This window comes from Cryptomeria japonica, chromosome 10, assembly GCF_030272615.1.
Source record: "Cryptomeria japonica chromosome 10, Sugi_1.0, whole genome shotgun sequence".
Classification (NCBI taxonomy): domain Eukaryota; kingdom Viridiplantae; phylum Streptophyta; class Pinopsida; order Cupressales; family Cupressaceae; genus Cryptomeria; species Cryptomeria japonica.
This window is the reverse complement of record NC_081414.1, coordinates 52,689,153-52,715,361: the sequence shown is the minus strand read 5'-3', so window position 1 is coordinate 52,715,361 and position 26,209 is coordinate 52,689,153. Positions and strand designations below refer to the sequence as shown.

General features: G+C 36.9%; 1 protein-coding gene across 6 annotated transcripts in view; it reads left to right on the top strand.

Moving 5' to 3' along the window:
• The window catches only part of LOC131029723 (histone-lysine N-methyltransferase ASHR1), a 295,469-nt gene that overhangs the window by 264,642 nt on the left and 4,618 nt on the right, over positions 1-26,209 (top strand). For 4 of the 6 annotated variants that reach the window (XR_009102821.2, XR_009102814.2, XR_009102819.2 and 1 more), the window contains 2 exons: positions 13,094-15,538; positions 15,640-16,132. Coding sequence is in view for 1 of the 6 variants with exons in the window: in XM_057960357.2 (XP_057816340.1) it covers positions 13,094-13,154 (61 nt within the window). In the remaining 5 variants the exon portion in view is untranslated. Of the gene's footprint in view, positions 1-13,093; positions 16,133-26,209 lie in introns of those variants that run through there. The other 2 variants (XR_009102815.2, XM_057960357.2) reach the window with 2 other exon arrangements.

Below are 26,209 nucleotides of genomic sequence, written 5' to 3'. Positions count from 1 at the left end.
TCCCTTGAGATGTCTTATTTTCATTTTCAATATCCATCGCACGGTTGTATGCTTCATCATACGAGGGTGGGGGACCACCTTCATCTTCCGTCTAAGGGATGGTACCAATCCTTCAACAAACCATCTCTTCTTGAGGCCATCAGCCGACTAGTTCTCCATTTTATTGAGTAGTTCCCTCAACCTTCTACTATATGCCCACACGCTTTCACTTTTTCCCTGCTTGGTATTGTAAATCTCCGCCACAATTTCATTGTCGTCTTGTAGGAGTTTGAACTCCTTTTTGAAAGACTTCTTCAGACTGTTCCAGGATGTTTTACATTAGACATCCAGGTCTGTATACCAGTCAATGGCTATTCCTCGTAGAGTGGCTGGAAATGCCTTCAACCAGTAATCCCAGTCGTTTTGGCCATTTGCCTCCCAAATGGTCATGCATGTCTTACAATGCCGTACAGGGTCCTCTGACCCATTGCCCATGAATTTTGGAAGCTTTTGTTTCTCTGGGGTGTGCCATTGTTCTTGCCTGGAGGGTTTTATGTAGCGCTTGGAAGTGACTATATGCTGGAAAGGTATTATGTGTCCGGGAGGTACCGTACACTCTTGGTTTGGTTGAGCCCCTGTTTGCAGGGCTTTGGTCACCCTCGCTCTTATAGTCCCTCCTTCCTAGGGTTTTTGGATTTGACCCTCCTATTTTGATGCCCTCTGACAAGGACAAATTCCTGATGCCAGATAATGTTGCTTCAAAAATAGTGGCAATCTCTTCATGCAGGTCCCGTACCGCCTCCTCTCCTTGTTTAGAATATTCTGACGGGTTTCTCTATGCCTCGGCTCTGAAGTCCTCTTCACTTGGCATCGAGTGTGGGGCCCGATCGACAAGATCTTCCTCCACTACGTCTGGAAGTGGCAGGTTCCTGGCGACCTCGACCAACTCCTTCCACGTACACAACCTTTGTCTCTCCCGACTACGACTCCGACTCACACTCTGACTTCTAATGTGTTTCTCCGGGCTCTTCGAGTCAGCAACCTCCCTTAGCTGTCGTCTCCTTTCGGCCTGTTCTTTTATGCGGAGAGATCTTCGTACAGTTCCCTTGTCTCCTCCTTCGGTGGCAGTTGTACGTTTGTGCTTGTTTGGCTGTAGGGGCATCAAGTGCCAGAGGTACGACGTCGACTAGCCTCCCTCTCCTCTTCCTCCCTATGACTCCGCTTCTCGTACCTTCGGAGTACTTGTTGCCGACAAAGTTCTCGTGCAGTTTCCTCCCTTCGGTCTTGAAGTGTAATCAAATTTCTAGCGATTAACCTTGGAATACTTCCGAGCAGGTCAAAGACAGGAATGCTGACGGTGAGTTCACCACATACCGTGCCTTTTGAGATGGCTCTCTCCCGAGCCTCTCTCTACACGTATTGTGTGACCGACACGTCCCACAACTCTACCAAGTCTGCTGTGAACTAATCCTCTCGTGCCTCTTCCACGATACTCTCTTCTTGCGTGTCGCTGTGCATGACAATTAATTGCTGGTTGAATGGCCGACCCATTAATTCCTTCTACCTGTCGCGATAGTTATCTCCAAGTTCATTTAGGAAACGATGCCACAATGTTTAGTCCTTAATGTAAGGTTGGTAACACTCACAGTTAACACAGTGTTTTCCACACGTACGAGTTATTCATGTAACAAAACATTCACATACCACAACATAAGTAGTAATGATAACCAACTAGACTGGAAGAGTTATATCTTTATTGAATTATCCAAAATATATCCATACATCCTCCCCTGCTGAGGTTCCAACCAAAAAATATATAGACCTGACGGTTGGCAAGTTGCCAACCGTCACCAACTCCCAACTACCCGACGGGAACCTCTCGGCGATGCAACATAACCATAAACACAACATAAACACAATTATAACTATCATTCTTACTAACATAAGTTATTTACCCCTAACATATGACTTGTGTGAATGGTTAAGGAGTGAATTGATGTTAAATCTTGGCAAGATCAAAGGTGTTAAGAAAGGAACCTTCCAGTTTGACAATCTTATTGTCTGTTTGATGTTGTACTTCATGAATGAGCTACTGGGTTTGGGAAAGAAACGTTGGGCTCATGACATACCGGTAGGAATGTAGATCAAAGATGCAATCACTAGTCTTGGTAGTAATAGGGATGAGAAGATTTGAGGCTACTTCAAAACTTTTCAAGAGAACATGAGACTGAGAGAGAGAATCTCCAAACACATTAAGGAGAAATACTCCACTGATATTTGTTTCATGGTAAAAACATATGAGACACTCATGGAAGCAGTGGAACCTAGAACTATATGGGTCACTAAATTGGGTTATGAAGTAGATGACAACATTTTGGAGCTATATTCTAAAATGCCGATTGATGCTCCTTTGGATGAAAAGGCTGAACACTTTGGCACTGTAGAGGAGAAGGCTCTTGAGGTCAAAATTGGCTTCAACAAGAAAAGAAGAGAAAAGAAAATAGACAAAATGTCTGCATTTGTTCAAAATGTAATTCACAGGATAGATACAAAACTAGGTTCTGGATCTAAACTGGTAGATCAATCGGCAGTGGTTAGTGCTCCTGAGGTGAAGAGGCTTGAGACTTTGATTTCTTCTATCACTTCTGACTCTGATCCAGAGGATAATCAACCTCTTGCATTCAGAAGGGTATAGAGGAAGAAAGCTGACAAGCCTCCGATAGAAGAGAAGAAGGTGGAACCAAGGAGGAAGCTAATTAGAAAGCTAACAACTGCATCCACACCTCCAACAAGGAAACCTACTCAGAAGAGGTAGCCTAATACATCCGTTCCTGCAACCCCCAGCAAGAAGAAAAAGAGTGCGATTGATGAAGCAATTGAATCTGGTAATGTTACCATCATCCCCCTAGTGACTTGTGCAGAGTTAATTGATGAGGTAACTAAATATGGAATCTTGAAGAATGTGTCAAATTTCTATGAAGATTTAGATGATAATGAGCAAAATGAAATGGAAGAAGCAATTTTGTTATATTTAGACATATATAAGAAGGCTTTGGTAGAGATTTTGAAGGAAATTCCTTTATCATTATATAATAAGTTAGATGCAAGGAGATTAGATGCAATCATGAGGGACAAAGAGATCAAAGAAGTTGAACTTTTGAGTATGTGTGGCTCTATAAATAATGAGGAAATGAAAAGGCGTATAGATGTTGCAAATAGAACAATCTTTAACAGCAAAACCTGACAAATAGGCCTAATGATGGGTAGAGTCAATGAGATAATAAATGAGACTAGAGATGGTTGGGCTAAATTCTTCCAAAAGAATCCTGATTTTATCACTTCTCAAGAGGAATTTGCTAAGGCAACTGCTCCCACCATTCAAACAAATCTAAAGGGAAAGGAATTTTGGGAAGTTCAGATCAAATTTTGAATGAACCGATAGATAAACCTAAAACTGATGAGAGTGTATGGACTAAACCGATAGAGACTACATTTGTACAGTCTGGGCAAGGTAATATAGATAATGTACATGATACATATAATATTGTGGATAATACTCCACCGGTAGTAACAGATACTGCACCAAGTGGTGAAGCCACTGGTGCAAAAGAGGATGAGAAAAGAGATACACTGAGAGAGGATAAGTAAGAAAAGGAAAAGGAGACTATACCAGCAATTGATTCCCCTGCAAAAATTTTGGCAATTGACACTTCTCAAGTTGAGAAGAAATCAGTCACAAAGATGAGTCCCATAGAGCTAATGATGATGGCTACTCAAAAGCTAATGAAGGAAGGATCTGCAGACAAAAGAATAATAGATTAGTCAATAATAGTTTTGCATAGATTGATTCCTGATTGTATGATTGAAAATGAAGCAAGCCCTTCCGACAAGCTTAAGGCATTGGCAGAGCACATATCTAAAAACTTTCAATCATTGCAATAGATTTCCGACAAGAAAGCACTTGAAAGATTTACTCTGGCCAAGAAAGCCTCTTTTAACTAGATTATTGAGACAAAGAAGAGGAAGGTTGAAGATAAACTTGTACCCATTGAAAATTATTTGAAACAATATACTAACATTTATAGGGTCTGTTGTAATATAGAGATTCTTATAGAAAATGTAGATAAGAGGTTAAAAGAATTACATGAAAAGATTTCTAATATTGCTAATTCTTTTGATGGACTAACTTCACTTACAACTTCCATTGATGGACAAATTTTGACTTTTTAGAACCAAGTTTTTGCTTTTGAAAAGGACAGAGACAAGATCATTTGGAGACCAAGGAGTCTTAGAGGTTTGGTGAGTCCAAGATTGAATTCACCTGGTGTACATAAGAGGGAATGTATGGATATGCTTGCGAAGCCCATACCGACAGAAGTCACTGGAAAAGAAACACTTGCACATTTACTGAGTGGACTTGTATCTATATATGAAACATTCAAAACCGGCTGGGATATCTATGTACAATTTCTAGAGAAAGCTTATCTGGAAATCTTGAGATTGGTCAAGCTTTGGTAAAGTAATTTGTAATTATTCTTTCAATTCTTTCACCGGTCTTTGGCATTGATGCCAAAGCAGGAGTATATGTATGTGAAAAATATGTATATATATATAATCCTAAGGAGAGGATATTAGACAGAGTATATTATAGACAAAGTCAATCAGCTCAGGGGGAGCATGTTTTAGTTGAACCGACAGGGAATCCATTTTTCACATGAGTGTTGCCATCAATGCCAAAGGGGGAGATTGTTGGCAATTGACACTCATTGGATTCATATGTTGTCATTGATGGGAACAAGATTATATTGAAGGCATATACTGACATTTGGAGGTATACACCGGCGGATACCGACATTAGAGTATTCAGGGTCATCACTGGCATCGACACCGACATCCAACACTTCAGTGAAGCCGACATCAGTTTGGGATCTGAAAGGTTTTATTTGTAAAAACATTTTATAATTATTGTATAGGGCCGACATTGAGTATACTTTTGTATTGTAAGACAACATAAGGCATATTGTTTGTAAAGGGTATATAAGTCAATCTATTAGGTCATTTTGTAAGATGACAAGGTAGTAGAACAAGGTGATGCGAAGGATATGTATGTAGGCCATTTGTATGCGAATGTAATATCATTCTATGATTGGTAGATGGTTTGTAAATCACTCTTGGAGGAAAGGAGATACCAATAGAAGGGTTTGGGGTTTATGAACCGGTACAAAACAAAGCTTTAACCAGAACTCTTTTTGGCATTGCAGATGCATTTTGTGAGTTCACCATTACTGTTTTATCTCAGCAGAAGCTTGTAGTCAGTGAGACTCTTTTGTGTTGAGCAGTGTGCCTTCCTGCATGTGCAGGCCCCCATGCTATGTAATATCTTTCATATGGCCAGTGAATTGATATTGTGGGTCACAAATCCCACCATGGTTTTTCCTCTTTGAGGTTTTCCACGTATAAATTTTGTGTGTTATGGTGTTCATTCATGTGGCTGGTTTATTTACTTCATGTTATATGTTTCTTCATTTACCGGTTTATATGTGTATGTTATAAAAGGTTAAAATCTTGTATTACCAACAAAACACTGATTTACCCCCCCCCCCCCCCCCCTCTCAGTGTTCTTGGATTCATTGTATTCCAACATTATCAACTCGAGATAATTATTAATAATGAAGAGTTTGAGTCAAGAATGCATATTTACACATCTCAAAAACTCTTGAAAGTACAAATTAAGGATTTGCTCAACATTAGTTTCAATTCAAAAGTTCAAATTTTGGATGCTTCAAAATTAGGGCAACAAGTTGATACCCATTTTGCTTTTGCTGAGGAAAGAATGTGATTTTGACATTCAAATTGAATGTTTAAATCCTCAGCGTCATCCACACTGTTGAGAGCCTTCATTTTTTAAATCAGTATTCTCTGCTTTAGCTAGCACCCTAGATAATGATGCAAGTCTCAGGTTGACTGCTTCCCTTAGTTAACTAAGCTTCTCCTTTATTTATTCTCTTTGGTCTTGAAGCAATGATAATTGTAAATGAGTATTTACTATTTGAGCTTTGGTTGATCCATCTTGATCTTTTGATAGATCATATATGTCAGCCATTTGAGTGATATGTGACTCAATGGAGTCAATTTGGTCCTTTATGCTTTTGGTGGAGTTTGACTATTTCAGATAAAATTGATAAAGTGTACTAATTTCATCAACATGTTCCTTAAAGATCTTAATATTCTCTTATAACTTATTGTGTGCATTGGCACACCGGTTAGAGGCTTCAACCATTCTTTTATTATTTATCTTTCTGAAAGCCTCTTGCTCTATCTTTTGTTCAATATGAGAAGAATGATCTTTGAAAGAGTCCATCAAGAGTTTCAACTTTTGTTCCAAAGACAAAGAAGAATCAATGTTCACCTTAAGTAAACCTTCTTGAATAATCTTCACTACATCATCTATTAGCCCAATCTTTTCCAAGTTCTTCTACAATATCTCTTTTCTTGTTGACAAGTACAAGATGCATCCAAGTTGTAACTTGTGAAGGGGAGACATGTTAGATAAGCCAACCTACCCCACATAAGTTGGTATTTGTAGTACTTGAGGTGTTATCATAGGTTGAAACTGCATCTACAAAGTCAATAGGTCCTTGAATGAGTCTGTTGAGGGAGAAGAGGATCTATACCTATTTCATGGCTACTCATAGAAGCATCTTGCTTGTATTAAATTATCTTTTCTTTTGTGTCCTAAACTTTTTCAAAATTATCTTCTTTCTTCTTTTATTGATCATGTTCTATATTCTTCTCTAGAGGAAGAATTGTTGGCAGTTGTTGTTGTCAGTGATGTTATGCCTCAAGTTTTGTATTGTCATTGATGATATGCCCAGTGTTGTGTTGTGATTGTCAGACTGTTGGCAAGTGTTGTTATTTATGTAGAAAGTAGATGAGATTCTTGACAAGTATGTTCATTGATGTAGAATGCAAATGAATTTTGATTGAAGATGTTCTTGGAGTTTGATGTCTACACTCAATATGTTGTATTGGTACTCGTGATGATTTAATGATGATGTTGATGCTTATGTATGGTTCATGATGATTAAGATGAGGATTTGTGATATTCCCATCTAAATTCTAATACAAAAAGGTAGCAAAATATTGTATGGTCAGTGGTGTGGCAGGCCTAGGACATCTCCATTTAGTCAATAGCAGAAACAATGGTTGGACTTAGCAAGAATAGTAAAGGTGCAATCAAAATAAAGGTCTCTTTGAGGATGCTTACAAGCCTTCATCAAGTCTGAAACAAAATAGTTATATGATACCTTGAGAGAGCTCCTTGTATTGTCTTTATAACTGATGATAGCATATAATACATTAACAAAGCCATTACAAAGATAGGGATAGTATATTTACTTATTCCCTAAGTATTTCTTTCCCTTCATCTTTAACTCTCTACCTCTCCCTACCCATCTCATTATTAACCTCTCTCCCCCTCTATCTCTTTTACCTCTATCTCTCTCCCCTAGGTGTCTCACCCCTCTCTCCCTAGGCTCTAAGTCTCTCACCTCTATATCTCTGCCCTCCCTAGTTCATTACCTCCCTCTCCACCTTTCTCTTCTTTCTTACCCCTATTTGTCCCTTTATGAACTTCTCTCTACCTCTCCCCTCTCTAAGTCTCTCAAACACTCCTTGTTTGTCTCTCTCTCCATCCCTCCTTATCTGTCTCTTTCTCTTTGTTCTTCAATTTCTAATTTTTCTCTCCTTCCCTTCTCTCAATCATCACCTCTCACTCCCTTATATAGGGTTTAGGGAATAGAGTGTAGAATATAGGGTAGATGGTATAGGGTTTAGGGTTGAGGGTACTGGTATATCGTTTAGTGTACAAGATTGACAATATAGGGTTTAGGGTACATAGTGTTGAGGGTGTTGCCCATATTGATACTTTCCTCTATCTCTCCCTCTCCTTTTTCTCTCTTCTCTCTCACATCTCTCTCCCCTCTCAAGGTCTCTCCTTCCCTTTCTTCCTCTCTTCTTCTCTATGTTCCCCTCCGTCCTTACCCTTATATTTATCTCCCTCCCCCACTCTCTCTTATAGTCTCTCCCTCTCTTATTCTCTCTTCGTTTTCTAGTTCATCACCTCTCCCTCCCACCCTCTCTTTCCCCTTTCTAGGTTTCTTTATCTCCCCCTCTCCACCTCTATACCTCTCCATACATGTTTCCTAAGCCACCTCTCTCTATCTCCCTATATCTATCTCACCCCTCTATCTCTATATCTCTCTTCTCTCCCTCACCTCTCTACCTTGTCTAGGTCTCTCCCATCCTCTCTCCCTCTCTAGCTCACCTTTCCTCCTTACCGCCATCTCTATCCCTGCCTCGCTTCCTCTCTCTTCTCTCTCCCTTTCTTACTATTTCTCTCCACTCTCTCTCCATTCTCTTTATCACTACCTCTCCTTCCCACCTTCTCTCTCTCCCCATCCCTAGGTCTTTCCATCCATCCATATTTACCTCTCCTTCCTTATCTTATTACCCACCTCTCTCTCCCCCTCCATCTCTCTCACCTCTATCTCTCCCTAGGCTCTAGGTATCTCACCTCCATATCTATTTCCTCTCTAGTTCTTTCCCACCCTTTCCACCTCTGTCTACCTCCTTACCCCTCTTTCTCTCTTTGTGAACTTCTCTCCCATTTTCTTCTCTCTCCCTTACCTCTCTACCTCTCCCTTCCTTAGGTCTCCCAATCACTCCTTATCTACCTCTCCCTCCCTCCTTAACTCTCTCTTTCTCTTTTTGCTTCTCTCAATCCTCTCCTCTCTCCCTCCACTCTTTAGGTCATCACCTATCCCCCCTTACCCCTTTCCCTTTATGAGCTCTCTCCTTTTTTTTCTCTCTCCCCCCACTTCTCTATCTCATCATTCCATAGGTCCCTTACTCTCTCCATGTCTGCCTCTCCTTCCATACCTTCTTACTCCTCTTTGTCTTTGTTCCTTTGTCTCTCCTTTTCTCTCATAATTGACCTTAAAGGGACAACATGTCACAATTTGCAAGGCATGCACTATGCAATATATAAATAAAGAGAGAGAGAAGTAATAGGCGATGGAGGAAGAGGTGGACATGGAGAGAGTGAGGTACCTAGAGGAGGGGAGAGAGAAAAGATAAGAGGGTTCATAAAGGGAGATGGGTAAGTGGGGATGGAGAGGCGGGTGGAGCGGGAGGGAGAGAACTAGAGAGGGGATAAATAGAGAGGTGAGAGACCTAGATTGAGAGGGAGAGGTGAGAGACCTACATGGGGAGAGAGGGGTGTGATAGATAGAGGGGGATAGAGAGAAGAGGGTAATAAGACAAGTATAGAGAGGTATAGAGGTGGAGAGGGAGGAAGGGAGAAATCTACAGAGGGGAGAGAGTGGGCGGGAGGGAGAGGTGAGAAAATTGACAATAAAGAGAGAATAAGAGAGTGGAGGAGGGAGAAAGATATGGTGGTAAGGAGGGAGGGGGAGATAAAGATGGAGAGAGGAAGAAAGGGAGAGAGAGAGAGCTAGAGATGGGAGAGAGAAATAAAAGAGAGAGAGAGGGAGAGATGGAAGTATCAATACATGTTCAATGTACCTTCAACCCTATGTACCCGAAATTCTATACCATCAATCTTGTACCCTAAAACCCATACACAAGGGCTTATTTGGCTAGGTAATATTATATCATGTGCATTCATATTGAGGGGTTTAATATCCTGAAAATCGACAACAATATATTTCCTATCTGGTGAAAGTAAGGGTTTTTTTAATTTGGGCTCTAAAAAAATACAATATCTGGTGAAAATAGGGGGATTTTTTATTTGGGTTGTGTATTGGGAGGGGCTAACAAAAAATGAGTTAGTGCAATATTATTTGAAAATAAGGGGATTCTTTAGTATTCCATGAACACATGTGATATAACCCAGGTTCAGTAAGTGAAGCCCCCATGACCCCATACCAATACACTCAACCTTAAACCCTTTTCCTACACCCTATTCCCTAAACCCTATACAAGGGAGGAGATGTGATGACTAAGAGAGGGGAGGGAGAGATAAAATGAGAGAGAGAAGAAAAAGAGGAATAAAGAGATACGAAGGGAGGGAGGTAGAGGTAGACAATGAGTGACTGAGAGATCTAGAGAGGAGAGACATAGAGAAGTGAGAGAGAGAGAGAGAGAGAGAGAGAGAGAGAGAGAGAGAGAGAGAGAGAGAGAGAGAGAGAGAGAGAGAGAGAGATAAGTTCACAATGAGAGAAAGACGAGTAAAGAGGTAGGAAGAGAGGTGGAGAGGGAGGGAAAGAGATAGAGAGGGGAGAGATATAGAGGTGAGAGACCTACAACTTAGGGAGAGAGGGGTAAGCGAACTAGGGGAAAAGATAGAGGCAAGAGAGATAGAGGGGGAGAAAGAGGTGGGTAATGAGACAGGGAGAGAGAGGTACTAAGGTAAAGAGGGAGGGATAGAAAGAACTAGAGATGGGGAGAGAGGATGATCAAGAGAATGGAGAGAAAGGAGAGAGGGAGAGAGAAGAATGCAAAGAGAGATAGAGGCAACAATAAAGATTCAAGTATGGAGGGAAGGCAAGGTAGATAGGGTGGGAGAGAACTAGAGAGGGAGGGAGAGGTGAAGGAGAGAAGATAGGGAAAGTGATAGGTATAGATTTTGGGAAAGATAAAGAGAGTAAGATAGAGAGAGTGAGAGAATGTTGATATGAGCATGCTAATTACTAAAATTCGACAAAGTCTAAAAATTTACATGATCTCTTAAAACCTAGAATCTACATTATAACTCCTAGAGATCTGAAACCACTCTCATACATCCAATATATACATGAAATACAACTTAAATTACAAGAAAGGAAAATGACATATTGAAATGTGACTTATACTAAAATATTATTTGGTGAGCGCCAAATGTAAAAACCACATTTTTAAAATTTGGCAAGCACCGAACTTTGTGCTAGCCAAATATTTTGCACTGGGAAATACCAACCCTTTAGGTTGGATTTTCCTTGGGCATCCAACCAAAGGGTTGGACTATCATTTCATGCTATTGACATGTTTTTATGGATTCAAGATTAAAAAAATTCACATATTTTTGGTTGTGCTCTCCATCAGGTTTGCATGTGTTTCAATGCAAATAAAAATATCGCTATGACATTAAGCTCTCTCTTAAGGGTAAGTGTACAAAGATGGTGGTAAAAAAGGGGGTATAAGTGGACACTTGTTTTCTGAAATCAGGTGAACCTGAACTTGGAGGCAAAATTTGAAAGCTATCCACTCAAGATATGAAGATAATCGAAGAACAAATATTGTAGAAATCTGAATCTAGATTCGAAACTACTAAACTTTTTCAAAATTGGATAAGATTAAGGGGGTCAAATCTTTCGCGCGCAAAAAATAGACTCTGATTTTTTTCTGAAAAACATAACATAGTGTCTGACGTGCACATCAAAAAATTCATAGTTAGATTTAGTATTTTGAAAAATCCTTTGGCAGAAAGATAGTTAAGAGTGAGCACTAGACGATGTGTATTTTTTGTAATTTTTTGTTGAGTATTTTTTTTTTATGATTTTTCCAATTGAGCACATCATGAAAATTAGGTACCTGTTAGTGCGCGAAACATAAGTTGCACTAAAAAAATCAAAAATATTTTTTTTTAAAAAATTGTAAAGAATCAAGTGCTCTACAATAATATATAAAGTTTTTTAAATTTAGATAAGTAGATCAAAAGTTATTAAAAATAAATACATGTATTTCTATGATAACTATGGAGACACTGGTTAAAAAAATTCAATAATAATATGTTATTGTTGTTCAAATTTTAAAAAAATTACATGGTTAGAAAGCCCAGAAGACGGGTGAAAATATGGTGGCAATTTTAGAAATACCCACTTAATGAAGTGTAAACCTAATGATGACAAAGTCGAGAAACCAAGTTGATAAAATAAAACACATCAAAAAGGAGGGAAATGGAGGGAAATTAAACTTCCAAACCGTAAATTTGTCATCCAGGCCTATTTCCAAGCCTAAATAGTCAAAAGCATGTACAGGGTACTTATGGCATAAAAAGCGCGTACGTGGTATGTATGGTTTAAGAAACACGTACACTCTATCTTTACTATAAACAATGCGTACGTGCAACTTTTGTTTAAAATTTGGGAATGTGTATAATATGATATTGTATATATAATATGTGTATATACATATAATATATAAATATATAATATTTATATATATATATATGTATATAATAATATATATTATATTTTATATAATATAATATATTAAGTATATATATACACACGTTTGTGTATGTGTATTGTCTCCCACTCCCCCCCCTTTCAAGCGCGTACAAGGTGCCTCTCTCTCTCTCTCTCTCTCTCTATCTATCTATACCCCCCTCACACCTCCCCTCCCACTCACTCTCTCTCCCTCTGTCTCCGTCTCCCTCTCTCTCCTTCTCTCCCCTTCTCCCTTCCTCCATACCCCATCCCTCTCTCTCTTCTTCTCTCCCTCCCTACTTCTCCCTTCCTCCATACCCTCTCCCTCTCTCCCCTTCTCCCTTCCTCCATACCCCATCTCTCTCTCTCTCCCTCTCTCCCTCTCTCCCTTTTCCTTCATATTTTCTTTACTACAAATAGCGCGTACGAGGTACTGAGCCTATTAGTTTGCTGCCCTGCCATAACATTTTTAAGGTGTTGGAGCGCGTAAGTGCTAATTATGAGTTCTAAGTGTGTACATGGTGAAAAAAAGAATACAGTTGGGCTTGCCAACATTTCAGGGACTAATGGCGCACACACTGTTATTAATATACTGCGTACGAGGTACTTAGATAGTTTTATTTGCCCAAGAGCTTCAATGACCTCAAAAGAAGTTTTTGAGGTCGTTGAAGGCCCCACTGCAATTGTGTCTGCACTTCTATCACTGTTTTATACATAGAAGTAAGTGAATTTTTTTGTTTTTGCATGATTTCAAATGATTGAATTGTTGTTCTTATTAGTTTTGTCAATATTATTATTATTGTTTAATAGTTTTGATTCAGAAAAATAATGATATGATGCATATTTATGGTTATTTGTTTGTTTATGAGTTTTTGTTTACATATATATAATATGATTCTATTTAGGACAACCGATATCAACCATGGGAAAGAACAAGCGAGAAATGATGGAACAACGAGAGGCTGAAAATGAAAGACAAAGGCAAGGTATGAAGAAATTACGTGACATAAGAACAATGGGAGAAGAAGGTATGTCATCCTCAACATCTTAATTTGATTTACCAAACGAACATAATTCACTTAATGCAATTGAAGAAGAGACATTTGATTATCGTATGAACCTAATGCAATTGAAGAAGATACTGCATTGAATAATCAATTAAATGATGAACATACACCTGCTCTATTTGATGAATTGAATGTACACAATGCACCGATGTTAACACCTCCTAGAATCATTCGTAGGAAACCAAAGTATCTAATTGACATTGATGAAAATGTATTGAAGCCGATGCTTGATAAAATGAATGAACGAACTATTAGGAGAATGGTTAAAAGAATATGACAAAACTATTTTAAAAACTTAAATCAAACCGCAATGTCAATTAATTGTTCAAATGATTAAAAATTTGAATTTTAGAGAAACAATGAAAATTATAGGCCTAAGATCATCTAAAAGTAACAACGAAAGAACTATTGTGAGAAATCTATTTGATGCATATCAAGCTATTGGTTCAAAATCACATACTAAAGATTCTAATGCTACTCGACGTGTCATTACATCAACTATAAAGAACAAGAAAATAAAAAAAAGATCGTTTGATAAGAAAAACAAGTAAGTCATTAAACGTTAGGAGAACAACATTAAGTAAAGCATTACAAAGGCGAATAAAATAGAGGAACCTAACAATAATTCTCTTTGGGTATTCTCGGGTAGACTACCACGCAAAGACAAGGTTGTTGTTGATGCATTAAGAACAATAATTAAATTTTTTTGGCATGACAACACAAGAGTTTCGCCCAACCAAAGAGATGTTGTTAGAAGGCGAATCAGTCTACAAACCATGAGCCACATGGCAAAAACTATTTGGATATGACTCAAACAAAATTTTATGAAAGATTCCTTGAAAAGTTTCCTCAAATAAGAATTTCTCAAATATTTTTTGAAATGGCAAAACCTTTTTATATTAAGATTAATCATGTATGCACCACATGTTGTTGTAGGATGCATATTAAATTTTCCATGCACTATGATATTTTTCGTCATAAATGTTCTACTTTGCACACTAATGATGTTTTGTATGAATGCAATATACAAGCACCTCCTAAGTCGGTAAGAAAATTTATTTCAAGTGTGCTATGCAATAGACATGATGGTTGCATTTATTATAAGATGCTTTGTTTGGAAGGCTCTTGTGCTATATGTGGTGGTTTGCAACATTTACGAAGATGTGTACATTTGGAGAGCACACATGAAATTGGTAGGAAACTAGTTTCTTTTGGAAAATACAAGATAGTCACATATGGACTTAAAAATCAAATTTTTTTGAAGAGATGTGAGCTAGTGAAAAATGATATATGTGTAGCTAAATTTATGAAAATGTTTAAAGATAAACTAGTTTATGAGTACACTATGCATACAAAACGCTCAATGGTTAGATGAAGAATTCAAGTTATGTAAGGACACATTTCCTCTTGGCACCATTGTCTCTATTGTTGATTTTGCTGAAAATTATACACTACAACCTCAAAATTAAGTGCAATCTATGTATTATCATTCTACACAAGTTTCTATTTTTGTACACATAACATTTATGCATGTAGATGATAACACAAATGAGGATAGAAAGGTTGTAAGAGAGTATCACTTCTACATAAGTGATGCTTGTACTCATTCATCGAATTTTGTACAAGGATGCTTTAAATTTTTCTATGATAATTTAAAGGAAAAAAACATACAATACAACCAACACTTAATATGGTTAGATAATTGCACCGCACAATTCAAGAATGCAAGGATGTTTTATCAGTTGACAAGGATGCATATCACAAGTGGTGTACAACACTTTTGAAATTTTATTGAGGCTTAACATGGTAAGGGAGAACACGATGGTGTAGGAGCATGTGCAAAAAGAGCCCTAGCTAGAGAAGAATTGAAGTACGAAGGTGGTGCTAAGTTGATAAATGTAGAAACAATTGTGTGATGGTGTAAGTCTATGATGGGTCTAGGTAATCCAGGTACGTCAATGGTTCATAGATATTTTTGGTTGATCACTAAATTTAACATTGAAAACTATCTAGATTGTTGTATAGTTGCAGAATCAAGTGACATGCACTCATTTATGAGTTCAAATGCAAGTTCACTAGTAATTTATATGAGACAAATGGTATGTTTTCGCTCTTCATGCATGTATTGTTTGTGGGAAGAATGTGAATTACAAGAGTGGGTTGACAAATGGTCTTGTAGATTGTTGGCTCCCATTGATACATATCAAATTCCCAAAGCACTACAATTGAGCTAGATGGAGACATCAGTGGATTTTGACCATGTATCCGACCTAGTGGATTCAAGTGATTTTTTGAGTTAATTTTTTTGCAAGTATTCTTTTTGGTTCATTTTTTTGTACATCACACTTTATTTTTGGTATAATTATCACTTTATAAAATTGCAGGTCATGTGTATGCAGCTGTTGCAAAAGATAACAATGAAGAAGGAACATATTATTATTTCTATCGTTGTGTTGAACCTAAAAGAAAATTGACAACCACAATCATTGACAGAGAGGGTATTGAATACCCAATAGGGTCTGTTGTTGTGACAGGAACATGGCTTAGGAGATACCCTATCAAGAATTATGATGTTTGGTTGTTCGAGGACTTTGAAACACACAGACATATTCTTCATTTCTCTAACCTTGTTGTTGCGACAAATATTCATTTGATGAAGTATCACGGTAGACCTCATAACAAGATTTTATGGAAAGTTCGTGAATCTGACCACGAGGCAATACTTGACACAATACGGGTTAGAACCAATTCTGAAGGCTCACTTGATTGATTCTATAGTTCAGAGTAGAATGATTTTGAGAATTTTGTATATATCATCGACGAATTGTTCTATATTCATTTTTTGTATATATAAATATCCATGAGCTGATTTTTACATGTTTAGGGGCATAATTTTGTATATATTTAGATGCTAAATTTTGTATATTAAAATGGCAATGAGTTGAATCACACATATTATAATGCTAAATTTTGTATAAAAGCCCATGAGATGATTTGTAAGAATTTTTTTGTATATTCAAACAACCAAGAGCTGATTTGATCACATTTAAAGGCAAATTTTTGAATAATATGTGACAATGTTTGGTGATTATTTTTTGTCTCTATGTTTTGTGACTATGTTTTGAGTAACTTATGTGATGTGATAAGGTCAATCATGACCATTATTGATAAGGTCAATCATGAGCATTCTTGATTCTTGTATAATCATGGATAATTATTTGAGTCATTATTGGGTCATAGGAGTCATAGATTGAGTCTAGATACAATTTGAGCAAATATTGTCATTATTGTGAAAAAAATTGTCAAAAAAGTTATAAAGGTAACTTGTACATCGCGTCGGTAGGGTATGACTCGACATTCCGACGCTTTGGGATGCACGAGAGGAGCATGCCTAGCGTAAACTTGCTCATCCAAATGCGCTCGTGACGTCGGTTTGTACACACGATGAACCAAGTCAATTCTAGCCTATCTTGCAACTTTGCATTGCATGCAACTGACAGTTTTTGTAGCAAACGAAAAAATGCTACGAATTGAAAATAACTCAGATTCGTCAAAAATCAAGATAGGCCATTGTAGAGGAGCTTCACGTGACCCCACAGGTTCAAATGGATCGATCATATATGTCCTGGATTGGAAGAAATAGTCCGTCAAAGTTTGACAATTTTTTGGACTCATGACACTTGAGAGATCGCGCCGGTAGGGTATGACCCTCGATGTTCCAACACTTTGAGATGCATCAGAGGAGCATGCCTAGCGTAAACCTGCCCACCTGGACGCACTCGTGATTTCAGTTTGTTCACACGACGAACCAAATTAATTCTAGCCTATCTAGCAGGCAAAAAAATGTTACCAATTGAAAATGGCTCTGAGTCGTCAAAAACTGAGATAGACCATTGTAGAGGAGCCTCACATGACCCCACAGGTTCAAACGGATCGATCATATGTGTCATGGATTGGAAGAAACAGTTCGTCAAAGTTTGACAATTTTTTGGATTCAGGGCACTTGAGAGATCGCACTGATAGGGTATGACTCGACATTCCGACGCTTTGGGATGCATGAAAGGAGCATTCCTAGCATAAACCTACCCATACGAATGCGCTCGTGACGTCGGTTTGTTCACACGATGAACTGAATCAATTCTAGCCTATCTTGCAACTTTGCATTGCATGCAACTGACGGTTTTTGTAGCAGGCAAAAAAATGCTACCAATTGAAAATGTCTCAGAGTCATCAAAAACCGAGATAGGCCATTGTAGAGGAGCCTCATGTGACCCCACAGGTTCAAACAGATTGGTCATATGTGTCTTGGATTGGAAGAAACAGTCCGTCAAAGTTTGACAATTTTGTGGACTCAGGGCACTTGAGAGATCGCATTGGTAGGGTATGACTATCGACATTCCGATGCTTTGGGATACATGAGAGGAACATGCCTAGCATAAAACTACCCACCCGGACATTCTCGTGACGTCGGTTTGTTTACACGACAAATCAAATCAATTCTAGCCTATCTTGCAACTTTCCATTGCATGCAACTAACGGTTTTTGTAGCAAGCAAAAAAAATGCTACTAATTGAAAATGGCTCCGAGTCATCAAAAACCGAGATAGGCCATTGTATTGGAGCCTCACCCGACCCCACGAGTTCAAATAAATTGGTCATATGTGTCCTATATTGGAAGAAACAATTTGTCAAAGTTTGACATTTTTTTGGACTCAGGGCACTTGAGAGATCGCATCGGTAGGGTATGACTCTCGATGTTTTGATGCTTTGGGATTCATGAGAGAAGCATGCCTAGGGTAAACCTATCCACCTGAATGCGCTCGTGACGTCAGTTTGTTAACACGACAAACTGAATCAATTCTAGCCTATCTTGCAACTTTGCATTGCATGCATTTAACAATTTTTGCAGCAGACGAAAAAATGCTACGAATTGAAAATGGCTTTGAGCTGTCAAAAACCAAGATAGGCCATTGTAGAGGAGCCTCACGTGACCCCACAGGTTCAAACAGATCTGTCATATGTGTCTTGGATTGGAAGAAACAGTCCGTCAAAATTTGACAATTGTTTGGACTCAAGGCACTTGAGAGATCGCGCCAGTAGGGTATCAATCTCAATGTTCTGATGCTTTGAGATGCACTAGAGGAGCATGCCTAGTATAAGCCTGCCCACCCAAACGTGCTCGTGATGTTGGTTTGTTCACACGAGAGCCAAAATTTGACCATTGCAAGCATGAGGGTGCTCTCGCACCACACACATATTATTGTTTATATTCATATTGTCAATTTTTGTTTTTTATATTCATATTGTTGATTACATAGGCAAATATTCATTTAAATTGATAAAAGGGCAGCCACCAAATACAACAAATACACAATAATGAACTGAATGCAAGTAGTTTTATAGGGTTAATTCGACATTTTAGAAATTTTATCAAATCATATTCCATGATTGCAATGTTTAATAATATAGATTTTTGTTCTTTATATTTATATTGTTGATTACATAGGCAAGTGATCAATTAACTTTATAAAAGGACAACCATGAAATACAACGAATACACAATAATGAACTCAGTACACATTTATTGGATCGAATATCAACACACACACACACACACACACACACACACACACACACACACACACACACACACACACACACACACACACACACACACACACACACATATATATATATAGCATGTCTGCCAAGTCAATACAAGTATTACAAAAATGTGGCATATGTCATGTCCAAATCGATATACAATAAAAATGTAGAATATATCTACATGTATTGGTCATTCTATGACCACAACTAACACTATATAATCCTAAAATTGTGGTGGATCATCAAAATCGAGCCTCTTTGATGCAGTACATGGCTTCTGTAGATGGTTGCAAAACCACAATTCAAAAGCCAAGTTAGAATTCTTTTGTAGAAAATAGTTCACAATTAACAACTTAACTATGCATTTAACTATAATTCATTTGCAATTGAAATGTAGATTACCTCGTCGACTGATCTCAGAGCTAATGTCTTCGCTCTCCTCTCGTTGTCACTTTTAAGAATTTTCTTGAAGACAAACTTAAAAGGATCCACGTTATGGCCGAACCACGAAGGGGGCTATTGCAGATTAAATGTACAATTAATACATTGTACTAACATAAATACATCAAAAACACTTAAAAGCTATAATATAGAGAACAATGGCGTACTGGTGCCTGAGATGCTTCTCCAATGGACCGAGGATGGCTCACCATCAATGGAGAAATTGTCGCTATTACCTATACAAAAAATGATCAAAGATTAAATATAATTAATATAATGATAAGTATTGTAGGTTAAAAACAATTAATGTAATATATCAAACAAAAGTGTACCAGTTCTTGAGATGCTTCTCTAGTGCACGGAGGAGGGCTCGCCCTTGATGAAGCAGCTATGGATATTTCCTATATGAAAAAATTATAAGATTATAATTTATCACAAGTTCACATGTACACGTGCATATAATCATGAAATCAAGAAAATAAAGTAGAGATACATACCTCAGCTCTCTCTCTCTCTCGATCCACGGGTGAATCAAGTGCATTCAACAAATCCACATAGCTTAATGGTCGTTGTACATGTAAAATAGACAAAAAACACTAATCAATCTACAAACCCCAACTAGGACTTGATTTCAATATTTTCAAACAATTGTACAACTAAAAATGTGTTCAATTACCTTCTTCCCACATTTTGGCATCTTCGAGGAATTCTTTTTCTTAGGACGAGGCCTAGACGTGGAGGGGGTACCCTAAAAGAAAATAATTAACATGAGATATTAGTACAAATAATATATTAAACATAATTTTTAAATCTAAAATGAAATGACTTTCATATTTCATCAAAACAATACATAAAAAGGCTGTACAAAATATGATACCATATAGCCTTGTAGGCCAAAATCGATCGCTGAAAGCGTGATGTCATGAATCTGGGACATTTGGTCCCCTGTCAACACCTATAAACCAAAAATTGGACCAAACATTAAAGATAGTTAGTATATCTTGTATTTTTTTTGAATTCAAAGTGTACTATTCTATTTTAACATGTTACAAAATTTATACCTCAGGCATCGAAGTTGCAACTGGAGTAACCGTGGGAGTAATATGAGATACCGCTGCTGCAAGCTGGAATCCATATTATTTGTCTCAATTTAAATCGATGTATAAATGAAAATTCATTTATGTAATTACAAATTTAAAGTGACTAATAAATAAAATGCTATGAATTCAAATCAACACACCTGTGTCTGCGACTGATGGGCAAACAATATGTCCATCAACTCCTCTATTAGTGCCAAATCCTCAGCTGTGCGGGACTGACATCTACTCCCGCAAATTGTGCACGAATGAGATGTGAATCCATCTGCAGCGACCTCGTCATCCGTCCCTGAGAATATCCCCGAGCAATTGACACACAAATGCTGAATGGGCTCTCTATCGCCACCTGGAGCAACTAATGGCTCACCATCCAGTACAAGAGGGTGTGCTAATGACGTCCCATGCTGGATGATGGAACTAGTCAATGTTGTGGCCACTTGAAGAGTCTGTAGCTCCATCAACTCTTTTAGCTCTAGTGGGGCAACTTGATACACCTTGGGTTTGGGTGCTAGGGGGCGACGACTCTCTGAGGCTACTCGCCTATGAGCTCCAGGTCTATCTTGGGCAGAGCCGCCACCTCTACCATAGAACTCTCTCATGTCAAAATAGTTTGGCCGCACATTGAGGACAAACTCACAGTATACTTTTCTCAAAAAATACAATGGCACCCCATAATTATTATGGGGTGGATCATCAAAGACCATCCACCACCTCTACCAAAAAATATTCTTCATCTACACATTGGTACACTAATGTATGAGAAACACCTTTGTATTAAGAGGTAATGACTCACTAGTTTTAGGACCAACAAAAAGGGCACATATTTGTTGTTTACTTATATTTTTGTTTTTCACTCTCTTGTATGATAACCCATCAACATAGTATTGATGACGCCTATCCCTAAAGTTTCCCCATTTTGTAATTTGTGTGGAAACTATTGTGACACCACTAGCTAATGTTTCTAGGCTAGTGGCGAGGGATTTATGATGCCTAAGCTTAGATGTTTTCAATTTATTAATCATTCTATTTATTTTAGACATGTTTTACCCTAACTGATTAATCAATTGTTCCCGTGTTTCAGGTGTACGATCAAAAGGAGGAACTGGAGGTGTATCTTGTGGGTTTTCTGTGGGGTTTTTTAGGAGTTGCATTTTGTTGTTCTTGTTGTGGATTATCAAAATCTGGTTTTTGAAACAAAAAATAAAAAACCCTAATCAAAATAAACGAAATTATATTCAAAAAGTAAAACAAATTGAATAAACGGGAAGGAAAGACAATAATTAAGAAAAAATAATCTTGATCCATAGCATCTGGAGGAGAAATGAGGCAGCTTGTTTGTGGTTTCGTGGAAGAAAAAACGTTGTGGTCACGGGAAAATAAGACCCAATTTTTTTTTCAAAATGTTTTTTGACAGGTACCACGTATGCGGTTCTTTAGGGCTTATGAGTGCGTATGCGCTCACTTTCCTAAAAGTAGCGCATACGTGCTCACTTTCCTAACGCAGTACACACGCACCCACTTTCCTAAAAACAACGCGTACGCACGATCTTTTTTAGGCTTGGGAACAACAGATCTAAGCTCGTACGGGGTGATTTTAAATTTTAGAACCGTGTACGTGCTGCTTGTTTTTTCATGTGTTTTTTGGGTGGTGTCCACTTTTTTGACCACCATCTTTGTGCACATATCCTTTAGCTATATAACCATATAATTTTTTCACTTTTTGATTTTGTTAAGGTTTTCATCCTTAATTTATTTTGTTAGCATGTCTTTTTATTGTCAAAAACCAACATGTGTTATTTTGAGTATAGTGTTTTACTCATTCGTTAAATTTTAAAACAAATTACATTTATAGAAACTAGACTCCATTCTACATGTATTGGAAATTTTTATTTATTTTTTGATTAGTTTTCAATAATTTTAGGGGGATCATACTCAAATTTTTGTTTTTCAAGTTGTGTTGCCTAAAAAAATTAATAAAATATCATATATTCATTAAAAAATTAGCCAAAAAATATGGCATAAACTACATAATGTTAGCTAATTTCTCACAGAAGCAGTTCTCAAAATTCTAAAAAAAATAATATTTTAGGGGGGTGACAAAATATGCTATATTATTATTTTTTAGGATACAAGACCACTTTGTGTGGCCCCCTTTTTTGAAACCTTAATTTTGAACCATTTTTAAAATAAATTAGTAGTTTAGAAAGTAGATTTCTAATTAAACTTCAAACTTTTCTGATTTCAGAAAAGGTGGCATCTTAAGGCCCCCTTGTTGAGTGTAATGTCCCCTAGTTAGTTATGCCTTTAAAGTTAACCCAAATCTAAAATAAGTAAATAAAATTAATGGGAATACCTCTGTTTACTGTTTTCCTGCATATAAAAACCAAGGAACATATATGAAATGATACTTAATAAACTGAAACACATACTAAAGAAATATATTGAGTGTTGTTAATATTAATGCATTAATTACCATTAGTATGAGATCTATTAGATAAATTCGGATTGTTATATTTATTAGATGCAATCAGGTTTGTTAGATAAAATCAGGTGATAGGTTAGTTGCTTTCCTTAATTATCCAATTCCTTATTACACTAGGGTAGGCTTGCAGGATAGGGTGTCCAAGAAACCACCCCTCCTAGGCCCAAGGACAAAATACCATATCCCCCTTGGCTCCATATGGCAGGTGTTAGGCATCCATCATGGAGTGGCGTACCCAGCCAGATATTCTATCGCCGTTCCCCCTCATCACAACCACCCTCTCTCTTAAGCCCAAGAGAAGATGCTTTACCCCTCTTGGCTCCATGTGACAGGTGTTAGGCATCCACTATAAAGTAGTGTACTTAAAAAAGAGTCCCTCCTTTCCAATGAATCATTTGTGATATTCCAGTGAAGTAATATTTATTCAATTTATCTCGTTATGCTAATCAATTACGTTTGACATAATTTTCATATTACACAATATAACTTTAGTGTCTTGTATTACCATTAATACTATCTGAATATTACTCTGTATCAGTATTGTTCATTGTCAGTGTTCCATTAATTTATTATTTCCCATATCAGTATTACAGTAATCTATGCAACCTGAATTTGATTGTTTTATACATATCCTTGGTTTCTGCAAATACTTATCTGTTATGTTTACTAGTACTGTATTTTTAATGTTGTTTGAAAGATATATATAAACATAATTTGTCCTTTCAATTTACAATATATTAATTATCATTAATCTTGTAAGAACACCCCTTTTAATTCTTTATCTACCAATGCATATAGTTGGACTTAAACATATATAACATGCTGACTGATATATTTTAATGTTTGGACCAAGAAACTGTGTATATACGTACCTGTCACTGTTTGAACTTCTTCCTATCTTCGCTGGCAGGATAGGAAATTCTTTCGTCTTGCTGGCCTGATCCGATCCTTACTCTTCTTTCTTGCTGGTAGTCTGCATGAATTCCTTTCGTTCTTTCTTTTTCTCTCTTACAGGAGTATATAATTATTATAATCTCAGCACATATACACCCACAAATTTATCTTTTATCTGAACTATATATATTTTATATATATTCCTTTCTCCATCACAAACCACCCAATTCGTTCCATGTATATCTTTTATCTGTTTGTTTAACTATCGTATTCCATCTTTGGTTTGTTTTATATAATAATGATATGTTTCATTCCATAATCGTTTGTAATTTGACTATATCGTATTTCATAGTCTTTTTGTGTTTTGCTTAATCGTTGCTTTCCTTAGCCAAGTCAATGACTCTTAATAAGTCGGATTTGTAAAACATTGATACATCGTTTCATAAATCGAATGCATTCTTAATTCAACCTTCATCACACCACATTGTATATTGCTTTAGTTTTTGTTTATTAACCACCAATCTTTAAGCTTCGAACTTTTCTTTGACGACCATTTAGATTATTGAAACATAGCTTCTTCACAAGTTGCATCCACGTCAGACTTGGTAGCTTTTGCATTCAATATTTTAGATATTCAAGTATCTTATTTATATGAATATCTTATTAAATATTTTTATAATATTATTATGAAATACTTTGCTTAATAATATTTTATTATTATTTATCTTATTAATCATATTTATCATTGCGTTTGTCGTTGCATATATATTGAATTTATCACTGTATTTATTTGTACAATATACTGAGTTTATCGCTGCATTGTGAAGATCTAATTGAATCTCTTGTCATCGTTATATTAACTACTAATATTTTATAAGTATAACACAAGGAGCTTTCCCATGGGTATGTAATATTGGTTTACTTGTTTTGATCTGGGGACATGAAATTGAGCAACTTCATACTACTCTAGCTAAAATATCTCACCTACATACCATTGATTGATCCAAGAAGCCTTATAGAAGGTAGTTGCCTCTCCTATTACAAGAGCACATAATGTAGCAACTTCATTTGATTATATGCATGAAAATATGAATATTGTGTTCTCACAAGATGAATTGCCTCCTTTAGAAGTTCAAAATGAACATGATGCCCTCATGATCATACCTCACATTAACTAAAATAGGATGAAGTGTACCTTAATTGATAATGGACCAGGCCTTAATGTTTGTAGCATAAGCATGCTATATAAGATCAATTGGGATACCTCCCTCATTCAATCTGATTTCCTCTTTAGTCATGGTTTTGATCACATTACCTATTATGATAGAACCTGTTACTTTACCCATGATTATCCATATTATTTCCTGATTCTCAACTACAATATACTTCTAGGTATTCATGCTATGCAAGAAATCCCTTCTACCCTTCACCACACATCAAAATTCATACATGACAATAAACTTTACACAATCAAGGATGACCCTAATTGTTATAGTGGTGTTCAAGAAGAGGTAGGATGCATATCTTTCTTTAACACAGTGATTCCTTCTACAACATAATCTCTTATTAATGATGCTTTGTTAGAGAAAATTTGGGGTTCATTAGACTTTACACCATCTTTTAAAGGAGAATGCAATGTCCCCCAATTAAAATGTGAAGCCTCGAAGGAGCCTTGTGTTTCACTTATCCAAGATTCTTCTACAACCATTACAACTTATTCTTCTAAAACATGTCTTGATGATGATTGTGGCTCTTTAGATTTCAACCCAATTAAAATTGAGTGAACCCTCTCCTCCTAACATTTCAACACCCACATTTGATTCTTAACACAGATGCAATGTACAAGGTTTAGGATGTATGAAACAAAATTTTGATGCTTATGAGAAATCTCCATCACACTTTTTTAAATAAGGTTTGGGTTTCCAACATTCTCCTTTGTCAACATCCCCTCCCGCATTTTCTAATACATCTATGTCTTCTTCTCCTTATTTTTTTTATCTAAACAAGAAATTATTTTGTTTGACCTTCTTCAAGCCAATTTAATTACTCTTTCTTGGCCAAAATGAAGGAGAATTTTTTTACAAAATCTTGAAAATTCTTTAGTTTGTGTGTATCAATAAATGTATGAGCATTCTACTAATGAATGTAAAGCTTTGGAGTGTAAAATTAAACAATTCATCAATTTTGGTATTGTTCAAATGACAAATGACAATGAGTGGCATCTTTTTCGCATCCCTTCTAAATAAAATTTCTTTCTTATTATGTTGCTCCTCACTATGTGACACTAGTAGCATACCTTTTGGGGTATCACTATCATTCATGGTGGTACAATTTCATGTGCAATGACACTTGGCTAGCAACATAATGGTCTAGTTATTCTTGTCTCTATGCTAGGGGGCAAGAATAGTTCTCAAATCGTTCCTCCTTCCTAAGG